Here is a 13,542-nt window from a genome sequence, read left to right on the forward strand (position 1 = left end):
ATACAGCTTTAACATCCATTTAGACCAAAGCCCCGTTCAATACACGGTCGAGAAAAATCACAGCAATGGAACAGTCATGTGATGCATTTAATCACAACCCATAGTGCACATGGTCCTTTAAGATGAGTTGGAATGATCACAATCATTTAGACTTTATCATCAGTCTCAATTCCATGACTTGATATGCCAAAACATATTAGAGGTACTTTAAAACCAATTCACGATTATTCAGCAGTAGTGCAACAGACTTAAGAAGGGTTTCACAAACATGATGATTAAGCCCTTTTATTATTATTTTATTCTTTTTTCATTCTTTTTTCATTTATTTATTTTTGCTCCCTTTTGCCTTTAACACTGATCACATACGCTGCCTTTAAATTGTCCATTAGTTAACATTTCCCAGGACAAAAAAAAAACAAAAACATAAAATGACAGAACACAAAGTCTTCTGTCTGAAACAGAACACCTGATAATGTGTGTTCAAGCTGCAGGAAAACGAGAACCAAGCAAACATTTAGGAGCATTCAAAAAATTTCAGCCAAGACATGCAAGCCGATCAAGAAGTGTACAAGGAAAACAGCGAGAGTCTGGGGAGAAACAACGATGCACTGCCTGCGGTAGAATAAATAACTTTACGTTCCCACGTCCCACTGACATCCTGGAGTTAGATCCTTTAAAGACAAAACAAAACTGACTGAGAAGAAGAGGAATAAAAAGTCCCCTAAGTCCCCTATGAGCAGTACCTAAAAAAAAAAAAAGAAAAAAAAAAATCCTGCCAAGGCATTCCCGTGTGCCACTACACAAATAACTGGGACTTCCATTGTAATAATGGAGTACAGATGCATCGTTTCGAGCAGTCTCTAAACTGAACCCTTGTTACTTCTTCTGCTTCTTGAAGATCTTGAACGTGGTGTGTTTCTTGCGGCTCGTGGAGTCGGTGTCTTCCCCTGTCGAGGCGCTGTCTTCCTCCAGCGGGCTTTTCCTTGACGAGACCTGAGGGACGCGACTCCCGCTTTTTGGCACAGCCATCCCCGGAAGCATGGTAGGAGATGGCGTGTCCGGCTCGGTGGAGTTCGGGCTTAAAGAACGTGACGATTCCGACATGGACCCGTGGATCTCGCTCATGCTGGACGACTTCCCGATGCCGTAGATCTTTTTCATTAGGATCGGGCTGTCCGGGCATCCGTCGGGAGAGCCGCCCGTGACTCGGTTTCCTCCATTCGGGGTGTGGAAGGGGGCCGACTCCTCGGAACGCGAGTAGGAACCGTGAATGAGAGACGTGGGTTTCATGGGAGGAGTCTTGGAGCTCAAAGACAGCCGTAGCTGTTCGCTGGTCTGAGATACGGACAGGGAGGAATCCGAATCGGAGCGATTCAAGTCCCTGAGAAGAGAGATTCGTTAATACGGTGGGATCATTCCGAATCGATTCGTTTATCAGTTTTTATTCACTTCCTGCATGTTATGTTAGTCAAGGCGGCAACACTTTTCAGCAACGATTAGAAAAGTAGCGATTGTACGATATTTCGAAAATCTCAGAGCAAAAAACAGGAAGTTAGTCAAGCATAAAGTCGTGATTGAAAACAAGTACAGAGGTGCCAACATTGCTAAGAAAATCCTAGAAGGCAGACAAACTCCTAGTACATCCTTAAAAAGTCCGTCTTAATAGCGTAAACGGTGAACTTGTTTTTTTTTTTTTTACCCGGAAGAGACCATAGCCTCTTAGATTTTTATCAAGAGTCTGTTAGAAGTTCACCTAGATAACGTTTCCTAGACGTGAAAGCTAATCTTTCACAACCTGCATCAGTCAAACAATTTAAACATTCAAAGTGGAGTTTTTAGGTCTCCTGTATTGCCATAGCAACAACAACAAAAAAAACTCAAATACTGTAAACGCCAAGGCTAGACTGTAAATGTTGGCATCTCTGGCAGGGTCATAAAAATTTCAGCAGGCAGACAGCAAGACACCGTGCGTGTCCGTGTGTAAGACATGCTGGTAAACGGCATTATAAAAGAAGGAGAATCAACAGGCATGCGCGACACTCGCTGGATTTGGAATTGGTGGAAGACAAGAAAACGGGATGAGTTGGTTAAAAGGCACTAGGCTTTGTGGTCTGCTCTACTGTCATGCCAGGCAAAGTGCACAACACAAACACACGACGAATACCCAAAGCTTCTACTGCGCCGAGGAGGCGAGTCTGGGATGGGGTCCAACGGCTGGAAAGTCGAGTGATAGAAGGCGGAATGAGGAGCGGATGATGAGAAAGAGTGGGGGGAGGAGGAATAAAGAGAAGAGGAGGCACAGAATATGGAGGGGTGCGAGACAGCGAGGCCCAGTGTATCAACCTGGCCATGAGATTGGCGCAGGCTGGGCCTGGGCCAGGACGGCGGGTATGAGCTGCCCTCCCCTTGGTGGCCTCCAGCCGCATGGCTGCTCTCTACCAACCTCTGAGAGCCCATGGCCAGCTGCGGGTCAATGTGCCTCTGGCGAAGAGATATCATACTGGGAGCTGTGGACACAGAACAACACGAGTTACAACACAGGTATCTGAGAACAGATGGGAACAAATATAAAAAAAAAAAAACATACATAAAAAACAAAAACAAAAATCGGTGTCAGGAGGCGTGGTCAAGCAGGAAGTTCAGGTGCAACTCAAGACTTGGGTGTCTGGAGGTAAAGGGTGCAGGTGGGAAGGTGTGATACACTGAACATACACTGACCACAGTGCAGCGATACTGCAATTTATCCCCTCCAAAAGGAACTTGGGGTACTAACGGTGTACACCAGGGCTGTCAAAAGAGCTACTCAGATATGGATTATTGATCTAGTCCTCAGCAAGACTAATGAATCTTGACGTCCAAACCAAAAAAAAAAATAATAAGTAGGACACGTCTTTGGAAATTAATCGTAGACAAGGTGTTACTATAGGTTTTTTTTATATCCCTTTTGTATAACAGCATTTCTTTTATTAATTTCTATCTTTTCACTATTTTATTGATTACTGTAGGTCCTTACTTATGCTACCCTTGCTATAATTTCTTTCTCTTATCTGCCTCTTGTTCTCTCTTAAAGTTAGAATTAAAAGCATCCTGTCATGTTACTAATAAACCAAACACAGTTTAAACTCCTCCGCCTTGAAGATTTCCTTTTACAAACGCTTAATAAGCATCTTTTCATGGAACATGTTATACCGAGAAAGCGCGACATTTCCTTTGACAGCCCCAAAGTACACATCTGGTCTTTGTGGCACTGTATATTCCTAACAGGACGGTTGCAGACAGAGCAATCAGCAGATTAATAACAGTGCATTTCTGTTTACTGACGTGAGCGCACTTTGCGGTGGGTTAAAAACAAGAAATGCTTAAGTGGGGCAGGTGGAAAGCTGATGAGAGGCAAATTAAAGACTGGAGGTCACACTCACTCAAAGGTCCGTAAAGCGCGTGGCATCTGGAAGTTTGGGCGAGTCGAGTATCAAATGGGAAACGAAAAAACAAAACAACATACAACAAATAGGAACCAGAGTGCTGCTCGTAGCGGTTCTGGATTTCGTTAAGGTGTAAACATCATTGTGATTTTATATTTCTACACACAGTGAAAACTCTGCATACTGTATAAATGCCTCCCCTTACGAATTCTCGCCATATAAAGAAGTTTTGCCAAATGTACGAACAAAAGATTTCCCGTCCGACCGGGAGTCATCCAAAACTTGTTTGCGTCAGCAGAAAGCCAAGTAAAGTAAGTTTACATTTAACTTGTATTTTTTTTTTTTGCATTTTGTGGAAGATTTGGTAAAGACATGGCACCACGGGTCCCAAGAATGTTAGCAAGGACGGTAGCAAAAGGAAAAGGGAGTCACATTTAGTTTGGTAGCCGGTGTCAAGAGGAATCATAAAATAAGGTTAAATAAGGTTAAATGAGGTTTAATGTCTATTTATTTCATATTTTACTTCATTTACATGTCTTTTAAAAATTTTTTATCGTATTAATATGCAAAAATATGACTAAAGTGTTGGAAATTGGTAATATTTTTTGGTGGCTGAAACAGAGTACATTATAATAATGTATATGATAATATGATAACTGCATGTAAATAATAATAATGCATTTACATTATTTCCAATGGAAAAATTCAGCCTTAAGAACTCACATTTAGAAGAAATTAAATTTGTATGCAGAGGTTCTGCTGTGGTGGTATGAGCTATAAAAATTTACAGTACAAATATTAGGCTTAAAACCTTAAAAAAAAATTGCTTTCACATATAATATATATATATATATATATATATATATATATATAGTCTGTTTGTTGGAGAGCATCTAAGCTAAGTAAACAAAGTGAAAACAGTGTGTTTTTTTATATTATTTTGTTTGGGTTGCAGAACTGTTTTTCATATGATGCGAGCTGCTAATTTGCACCAAAGGTGCGGAGCTGTAACGCTGCAGGAACGCAAAAAATGAAATAAATGCTGGACAAATAACGACTGACTATTATTCTCAATATCTGATCATTTTTTTAGCACCAGATCTGTTTTCCTTGTGCTCGTATGATGTGTGTGATTTGTAGGGCTGGTCCGAATACCATTTTTTGATCTTCGAGTATTCGGTAGTGATCCACATTGAATACTCAAAGCTTCGGTGGGAGGGGGCTGAATATAGTCTTATCTCTAATAAAGGCAGTAATCACTCTGTGTGTGTCTGTCTGTTGCATTTTTATGTCGAGAACAGTTCATCCAACTGCTGCATTTATTTATTTTTCACATTTTTGTGGGATATGGATACAGGCAAGTTGTCATGAACTAACCCGAGTAGACCAAAAGAAGGGATAAACACAATTTAACCTGCGTCCTATGAGTGAGCGATGTGCCGCGCCATCTTGTCTCCTTTTATGCTTCCTGGTTCCGGGTGTGCATGACACTAGTTTGCCGCAAGGGCTAGTGATTTAAGCGTGAATGAGAACCCTTTCGTTTTCCCTTTTCCGAATATTCGAACCTCAAAATGAAAACTCGAATGCCATCCCTCCGAACGAATATTCTGGTCCAGCCCTAGTGATTTGCAGGATTGAGATCGATGCCTTTTTTTCATTTTGTTAAATTAGGAAATTTCCAGATCGTTACTAATTTACCTGATAATTTTCTAATAGAAATATGAGCTGCTGTACTTCACATACTGTATACAGTATATACACCTTTAAAACAAGCACGAAAGTTTGCACTTAGTGTCGATTATTTGGTATTAAAAGTAAATGCTAATTAAAGTACTATTTTATAAATATAAAAGGGATGTCTTTTTTTTTTTTTTTAAATGTTGCAGAGACTATGAAGCCTCCTATTATTAAACCAATACAGTACTGCAGACCTAGTGAAAAGAAAAAACACAAACATCCAGGGTCATGATTCTTGTATTCTGAACCGTCAGTTCCAAAAAAGTGACAAAAGCATTGTAAGGAAGATCTTGCACAGCACCTGAAGTCCGAACGCCATTCCACCAGACAGAAAGCAAACACCGCTTTGTGCTTACAACACAGCAAGATTTATGTTTCACATTACAAGCCAACATCCCTGTCTCTCTGTCTGTCTCTCTCTGTTCTCCACATCTCTCTCTTCCTGAACAGAACTGTTACGCTGACATGTGCATGGAACATCTCTCACGGCGGTCAGGAGGAGGGTTTTTTAGATTTAAGGAGCAGGCCCTTTGTTTGTTTCTGCGAGCCCTTAGTGGGCCGGGCCTTGGACCCGTTTGTGTCCGGTAAGTCCTTACATTGCAGAGGTCCGGGTGGGACAATGTCCTCGTCCATGTCATCCATGTCTTCGGACATGACGAAGGCCTGCGGCGTGGCGCGGCCGCCCATGAAGCTGGGGTCGAGGTTGAGGGCGGAGGCCAGCGAGGGCAGACCCGGATTATTCACTACCGTGAAACCTGTCAGCATCTCGATCTGCTGCCACCGGTGCAGCCGCTCTCTCAGGGCAGCCGTCACCTCGGCCAGAGCCTGCCTGAGGGACAGAGGGACGCAGAGAAGGGGAGACATAGTGTGCGCCAGAGAAAAAGAGAAGGAGAGAAAAGTTGTGTGTATGTGACAGAGAAGTAAGAAAAGGAAAAGAGAAACAAATATAGGGGAGAAAAAAAGATGGTTTGTGTCAGAGCAAGAGAGAGAGAGAAAGAAGGGAAGAAGAAAGGAGAAAGAAAGGTGTGGGTTAGAAAAGAGAGAGAAAGAGAAAGGCAGGGAGGAAGAAAAGAGGAAGAGAAAGAAAGGGAGAGAGATGAAAAAATGAGAGAGAGAAAGAAAAAGAGTGTGTGTATGTGAAAGGCAAGGAGGGAGAAAGAGGAACAAAGAAAGGGGGAGAGAGAAAGGTGGTGTGTGTCACAGAGAGAGAGAGAGAGTAGCAGAAAGGGGAAAGAGAGAAAAGAGGGACAGAAAAAAACGGGGACAAGAAGAATGTTGAAGAAAAAAAGAAAAAGTTTCGAGAGAGAGAGAGAGAGAGAGAGGAAACAAAAAAGATACAGTGAGAAAACCAAAAGGAGGAAACGGAGAGTTAGAAAGAGCGTGTGTGTGTGTAAGTGAGAGAGAGAGGGGGAGAAAAAAGGAAGAGATTAATTTTACTATGATACAAACAATATTTATTAAATCTGAACCTGTTCAAAGCCTCTCTTTAACATGGTCAGTCTGTAAATTCCCCTTATTTAATAATAAAATAAAAAGTTTTAAAAAATCTTTTAGAATACTGTATATAAACCAAAGGAGTAATTGACATAAATCTAATAAATAACTAAAAGCTCGGGTTAGGTCGCCGAGGATTTGGAGACGTGATCGCGATGTCCTCGGGTCAGTATCGCTGCAGCCGTGCTGGAGATTAAAACGGTAAGCGGGGTGCAGGGCTGAGCGCTGACTCACTTCGCTGCCAGGATTTTGTGATCCACATCATCTAGCGAGGAGCTGTGTGCCACGTGAAACGTCCCGAACAGCGTGTTCCTCTTCTTTTTTATTTTCTCTGCCTGATAACGAGATGGAGAGAGTTGACGTTTACACCGCAACACTACAGACTCTGGCTAAATACACTCAGATACTGACTTTTTACATTTGTTTAGTGAAAAACCAACATTAAGTACTGTAATATTACTGTCATTATTAAATGCTAAAAGAGGAAATATTGTTAATAAAGTTTAAATATTTAACTATTATTATAATAGTTAATAAAATAATTAAATACTAAAATATATAGTATATTATCCATAATCATTTACAATAAAATGTAATTATACAATAAAATAATAATACAAAAACTATAATATATATATATTATTTTTTATTTAGTTTAAAATAAATACAAATCTGATAGTAATTCATTTTAACATATCATTAATATATCAGCCAAAAAAATAGTATACACACTTTAGAAAAAAAATATAGTATGATGTTTATTATAATAATATAATATTCACAATATTATCATATAACCATAATAATTATGTACATCAATATAAAACATATAATTAATATTAAAATATTTATACAAGTTTTTTTTTTCATGAAGCATGTCCACATTTTTTGGCTGACTTCTAGATTCTAACAAAAACAACAATAATATCATCCTTCTCTTCCTTGTTTGAGGGAAACCTTAAAAAAAAAAAAAAGGTTACATTTGTATCGTAATCAGTAATCCAATCTAATCTAAAGTGCGGCAGATATCTTAGCTCATTATAAAATCCCCCATTTTTATTTATTGATTTCCCTGCTTCCTGATTCAGTATCCAGGGTGCGTAAACACTTAAAGTAGAAAGGTAAAGACGGTTCGATACTAACCCCCTCTTTGGCAATTAGCAGCTGTTTCTCAGCGTTCTGCTTCTTGATGTTGTAGTACTGCACTTCCACCTCGTGCGTGAGCTGCAGCCATTTCTGCAGAGCTTCAGGCGGAGACCAGCTGCTGCGCGACTCCAGCTCTTTCTCTGCCTTCTTCAGGGCCATGCGTACCTGCGGGGGGCGCCAGAGTCAGCTTAATACCGGCAGCATGCTGCGGATACAGTGGGTGCAAGACTTGTGTGTGTGGTGGTACAGGCCCACGGAGAGAGAGAGAGAGAGACTGAACGCCTAGGCTGTATAAGGATGAAGGCCTAAGAATTATAATGTGTTGTTTCCCAGCAACTAATGGAAATTTGGTTGGGCGTAGCAAAACGCGAGTGCATTATGTTTGAATGACGAAATAAAGCATACAAAGTGCAGGAGCCGATAATGAATCAAAACTCGTGACATCGTTCGTGACAGCGATGTACCAGGGATAGCGTCAAAACTGTACAAAAGGTGAGAAACTCAAACACGCGACTAGTTTATTGAAATCACTAGTTAAAATTCCGACTCACAAAATCCATCACATAATAGATTCAGACTTCGATTCCTTAATCTCTGTTAACTAAACACAACCTTTTATTGGCTTCCCTGGAAGTGCTGGAGAATCAATAACAACTTGTCAATAAACTTGTTCCTCTAACTTCTCTAAATCTACAGTACTACCATGTCCAGACATACGGTAAGATGACAAAAACCTTAAGTCAATATATAATATAAAACTTGAAAGCAAACACCGCAGAATCAAAACGCTGCTGAAAATACTGTCTCTTTCTGCAGCGACCACAAATCTTTACATCGGAGCATGGATTCATCTCAGAGTCAAAGATGAACGACACAGAGGAGATGAAAGTGGCCTCTGCTCGTTCGTTTTCAGACTTATTACCCGGCTCTAATGAGGCACCGCGGTGCTTTAACGCGGCAGAGTGGTGGAGCGGCTACAGCACACCGCAGCACGGCGTGTCCTCTTACACCTTTTATTGTCTTGCGCTTGGCAAGACCGGATTCTCGTTCACTTCAGGAAGCGAGAGGGACTGGGTGTGTCTTTGGGTTTTGTCATTTCCATAAGAGCAAATGCAGCAGATTCTGGATAACAGCACACACCCGTCGAATCTAAACAAGAGGCCATCATAGCATAGAATAAAGGTACAGTCGACCCCCGAAATTACGTTCCTAGAGCACCAGCGAATTGTGAAACACTGAATTTTGGAGGTTGTCAAAAGGTTTACACCCCAATTTTCCTCCCAAATGAGTTTAATTTAATTTCAAACTCATCTTTAATACATCACCCCCTTTATCAAAAAAAAAAGAAAAAAAAAAAAAGAATGTAGCAGTAAACCTGTATACTGTACAGTACTGTACTTATGTGTCTCCTGCAGTGCTAAAATGTAAAATGCCGATGTTACCCTTGTATGTACAGTACTGGGTGCAGGTGTGTTTTCTTTGGTATCAGTACTGTAGGGTAAATACTGTAATAATTCGCCATCCCAAACCACGTTTCCCTCTCTGGTCGCTTTGTGTTCTGTCTGTGGTACTAAAAATTATATAGTATTATATTTTGGATGAAAATGTAGCCAAATTTAAGTTAACATTTATGTTAAAAAATTTGTAAAGTAGTAATAATAATAATACATTTTATTTATAATTCACTTTATATTTAAAACAAATGTCAAAGTGCTACAAATTAGTTCGACGGGAAAGCTCTGATAAAAAGATAAGTTTTAAGACCAGATTTAAAAGCGTCAACAGTCTGTATATGGTTCTTAATAGGTTAGAGTTAAAATAAAACTCATGAATAATTATATATTGACACAAAAATGCCATAAAAAACATTATGGAAGATATTTTGCGATTTCTGCGAAATTGAAAGGGTTTCTGCAAACAATTATTATGTTAGGTTCCAAGATTTAATGTTTTTTTGTGTGTTTTTTGGTTTTATATATAAAACACATCTTTTTATATCCCGTCTGTGTATGTTTTACTGTAAACATAATGTTTCCTGTTGCCTCATTTGGAGCAGTGGTACTGTGGCTTAGAGGGTTACGGTTCTCTGTTACTGATCAGAAGGTTGGCGGTTCAAGCCTCAGCTCCAACAAGCTGTCACAGTTTGATCAAGGCCCTTATACCCTTACCCTCTCCAGGGAAACCATGTCCTGGCTGACCCTGTGCTCTGACCCCAGCTTCCTTACATGATGGGATATGTGAAGAAACACTTTCATTGTGCAGTAATGTCTTCATTCATTCATTCATTCATTCATCTTCTATACTGCTTATCCTGTACAGGGTTTTGAGAACGCCAATTAGTTTAATCTGCATGTCTTTGGGCTGTGGGAGGAAACTCACCAAGTACAGGGAGAACATGCAAACTGTACACACACAGACCCGAGGCAGGAACTGAACCCTTGACACCCTGGAGACGTGAGGCCACAGTGTTAACCACTACACTACTGGGCCATGCAGTGATGTACAGTATATGTGACAAACAAATGCTTAATACAACTTTACTTAATAAAACTTAATACATATACTGAGCCTCGAAATGTTCCTCTTGACCAAACACACTGACCTTGTGACATTTATTTAATTTTTTTCTTTTTTGCATGCTGTGGTCCGATCTAGACTGTCGTAACTATATAGGTATTGTAGACACAGACAGACAGACAGACAGACAGACAGACAGACAGACAGACAGACAGACAGACAGACAGACACAGGTACCTGTTCCAGCTCTTCCTCTGCGTATTTCTGCCGGCTGAGCTCGTTCTCGGTTCCCTCCCGCAGCTCGCGCAGCCTCTGAGCCTCCTGCTTGGCCGTGTTAATCTCGTCCCTGAGTTTCTGCTCCAGGTTTACCTTCTCCACCTCCACCGTGCGGTGCTCCTCCTGGGCGATCCGCAGCCTGAGCGTCAAAAACAGTTCATGCTGGGATTAGCAGTGAACACAAACCGCACAGCACAATAATTCCTTACGCAAATAAGCAAAAGTAACTGCACCTTAATATCTTAAGCACGAAGGAAAAAAAACTAACAATGAATTATCATCTTTACATACTCACTTTGTTTGCTTTAAAGTATGTAGTTACTTTCTTTTTAATATAATAAGATTATTATAATCTTATAGTAATTTCCGTACTTACTTGTTTTACTAACTTAAATGCCCTTAATTTATTAATTATTTTACATTACCCACTTTCTTTGCTTTATCTACTTAAATATTTTCTTCACTTAAACTAGTTACTTAAAACTCGACCAAACCATTTACCTCCCCTTTGTTATCTACACAATTACGTTCCTGACTTATTTACTTACCCAAGTTAATTAAGTCTCACTCTACCTTCCCCTATGTACTTGGATCATTTACAAACCAAACCGCATTACTTACGATATTTAGTTACTACAGACTAGATATTCTAGTCTCAGGATTGTGATAATTCATGAACATTATATCGTGCAGGTCGACTCCACATGTACAAAAAGTAACATTTCCCATGTATATAACAGTATTTATAGTGTCCTTCATTATTGTTGCACCTCTTACACAGCACCATTAAATAACGACAGGAAGTCTTACTAAACACAGTCCAAACGTTTACCTGATAAACTAAGCACTGAACCTGTTCAAGACTGTAACGCAACTCGAAGCGTGTGTATTAGTGTGTGTGAAAAACACTGTTAAAAAGAATCTGCTTGCTCAAGGTCACAGATTTTTTTTTCTCCACCACATACCCCCCCTCCATATTTAAACTGTATGTTGTACGGTTGCTAGGCTCCCAGCTGTCCTTGTTATTCCAGCCTCCAAAGCCTCCGGAGCGGGCGTGAGGTACCCGTGACTGTAACAACACGCCTGTGTGCTGATGGACGCCACCAACAGAGGCCAGTGTGAGGAATCTCAGGATCCAGTTACACAAACCACACACACAGAAATGCCTTGTAACTGACAACATTTAAGTGTTTAATCAATCACCGTGTCAAGAGCAAAGAAATATAGCAATAATAAAATGAGTGAAAAAAGTCATAAACAACCTTAAAAGAGATTTTAAAACTCTATATATGTTATATAACTCCATGTCCTGCTTGTGAAATGTTTTTTGGTCATACATGCCGAAATATTTCCTTAAAAACACGAAGTCGGACATACAGTGTATACAGTAAAGCACTTGACTGATTTATGATGTTGCAGCTTGTAATGTTCAATATTCATGACATCTAATCAAATATAATCCGAAACAAACTAAACCGTTTGGAAAAGTAGCTAATTAAAAAGAATAGCAAAGTATCTTTTTCTTCTCAGCATCATCGTCGTCTCCACCGGTACCGGTCCACTGGATAAAGAATGACGCGCGTTTCTGATGTCATGATGTATGTATTTGATCCGAGCTCGAGTTTCAACATGATCACTAATGAAGTAGAGCTGTACGGTTTACTGGGAAGAAACTAACCCTAAAACAAAAAAATTAAGACGCTAATCATTTATTATTATTTATATTAACGAGCTGCTTAGGTAGAGCATGATACACCTCTCGGTTTGGGAAGCGTATATTCTAAAGAGCATTTAAGTGGATGAATCTTAAAGTACGAGCACAGAATCAATTGATCAAAAAAACAAAAACCAATCTCTTCAGGTCAAAACACAGTATTGGTGCTTATTACATTTTTTTTTTTGGTTATACTTATTATACAGAAAACCAAAGAAGCTACTTCTGAAGTTTAAACAACATGGTAAACAACACTGATCTTCCTTCCATAAAACATTTTAAGTTGCTAATTCAGCCAGTTTGGAGAGATGGTTTTATGTGCCCCAAAAATGGCCATTTTTCAAAGTTATAGTGTCTCGCTTTAAACAATAATAATTGCAATTAAAAAGCAAATGACTGATATTTCTTCATAAGTACTAATACTAAAATTGGCGCATATGACTGGTAAAAACCATGTCAAATTCATATTTTTATAATTCTGCTTTTAAAAAGTGTATATTATAATAAACCTTTTTTAGGTTTATTTCTTTTCATGTAAAATTTAAATTGGCCAAGTTTCATCTGTTTGACAATTAAGCTTCTTAAAAAATTTTTTATGAAAACCTTTTTTTTTTTTTTTTTTACAGACACTACACCAACCGTAGCTGTGTCACTTTTTAGCACTGATACCATGTTTTGGTCACTTAAATAGCCCCAATTTACATATATGACAATAGATGCCTAGAGACAGGACAAAACACGAAGTGTGATTCCAGGTTGCTGGATTTTGTTGCATGTCTATATCCGACTAGGAGACATGAAAAGTTTAAAATGACATCACAGGGAGCAGAAAAAGCGATGCTTTGTGGCTTCTTGTAGCTGTAAATGAATGAATACATTTCCCTGCACCGAGTCTCCAGGCTGCCCCGGAATACCTCCGCAATGCCTATAAAAAGTCAGGAGATAAAGCTGCCTCGTGGGAATGACACACTGAGCACGCCTGGAAGGCCAGTCTCATGACCAGGTTTTTGAAAGGAAATGCTTTACATGCAAGCATGTGCGCAAATAAAATGTTGGAAAAAACAAAAACAAACCAGACGATTATAAAGACTTGTTAAGATTTTATAAACGTGTAAGCATTTTGTTTGTTTTGGACTTAGACCAGTGACCGGTGCTCTACATCATACCTGGCCAAGTGCTTAACTTGGTTAATCATTAGCAGAACTTTTATAAGGTCTGGGTCTCGTAAGGTCTGTG

The 13,542-nt window shown here is 39.6% G+C and overlaps 1 protein-coding gene across 2 annotated transcripts in view; it reads right to left on the reverse strand.

Moving 5' to 3' along the window:
* Positions 1 to 269: 269 nt before the first annotated feature.
* Positions 270 to 13,542, reverse strand: part of stim1a (stromal interaction molecule 1a) — a 53,182-nt gene continuing 39,909 nt past the window's right edge. Inside the window, exons 9-14 of one of the 2 annotated variants that reach the window (XM_053506992.1) lie at positions 10,550 to 10,731; positions 7,797 to 7,960; positions 6,888 to 6,988; positions 5,756 to 5,988; positions 2,165 to 2,507; positions 270 to 1,381 (exon numbers count right to left, since the gene is read on the reverse strand). In XM_053506992.1, the coding sequence (XP_053362967.1) occupies positions 877 to 1,381; positions 2,165 to 2,507; positions 5,756 to 5,988; positions 6,888 to 6,988; positions 7,797 to 7,960; positions 10,550 to 10,731 (1,528 nt within the window). In that variant the 3' untranslated portion in view covers positions 270 to 876. The remainder of the gene's footprint in view (positions 1,382 to 2,164; positions 2,508 to 5,755; positions 5,989 to 6,887; positions 6,989 to 7,796; positions 7,961 to 10,549; positions 10,732 to 13,542) is intronic. The other variant, XM_053506993.1, reaches the window with a different exon arrangement.

Source organism: Clarias gariepinus, chromosome 11, assembly GCF_024256425.1.
Source record: "Clarias gariepinus isolate MV-2021 ecotype Netherlands chromosome 11, CGAR_prim_01v2, whole genome shotgun sequence".
In the NCBI taxonomy this organism is placed as follows: domain Eukaryota; kingdom Metazoa; phylum Chordata; class Actinopteri; order Siluriformes; family Clariidae; genus Clarias; species Clarias gariepinus.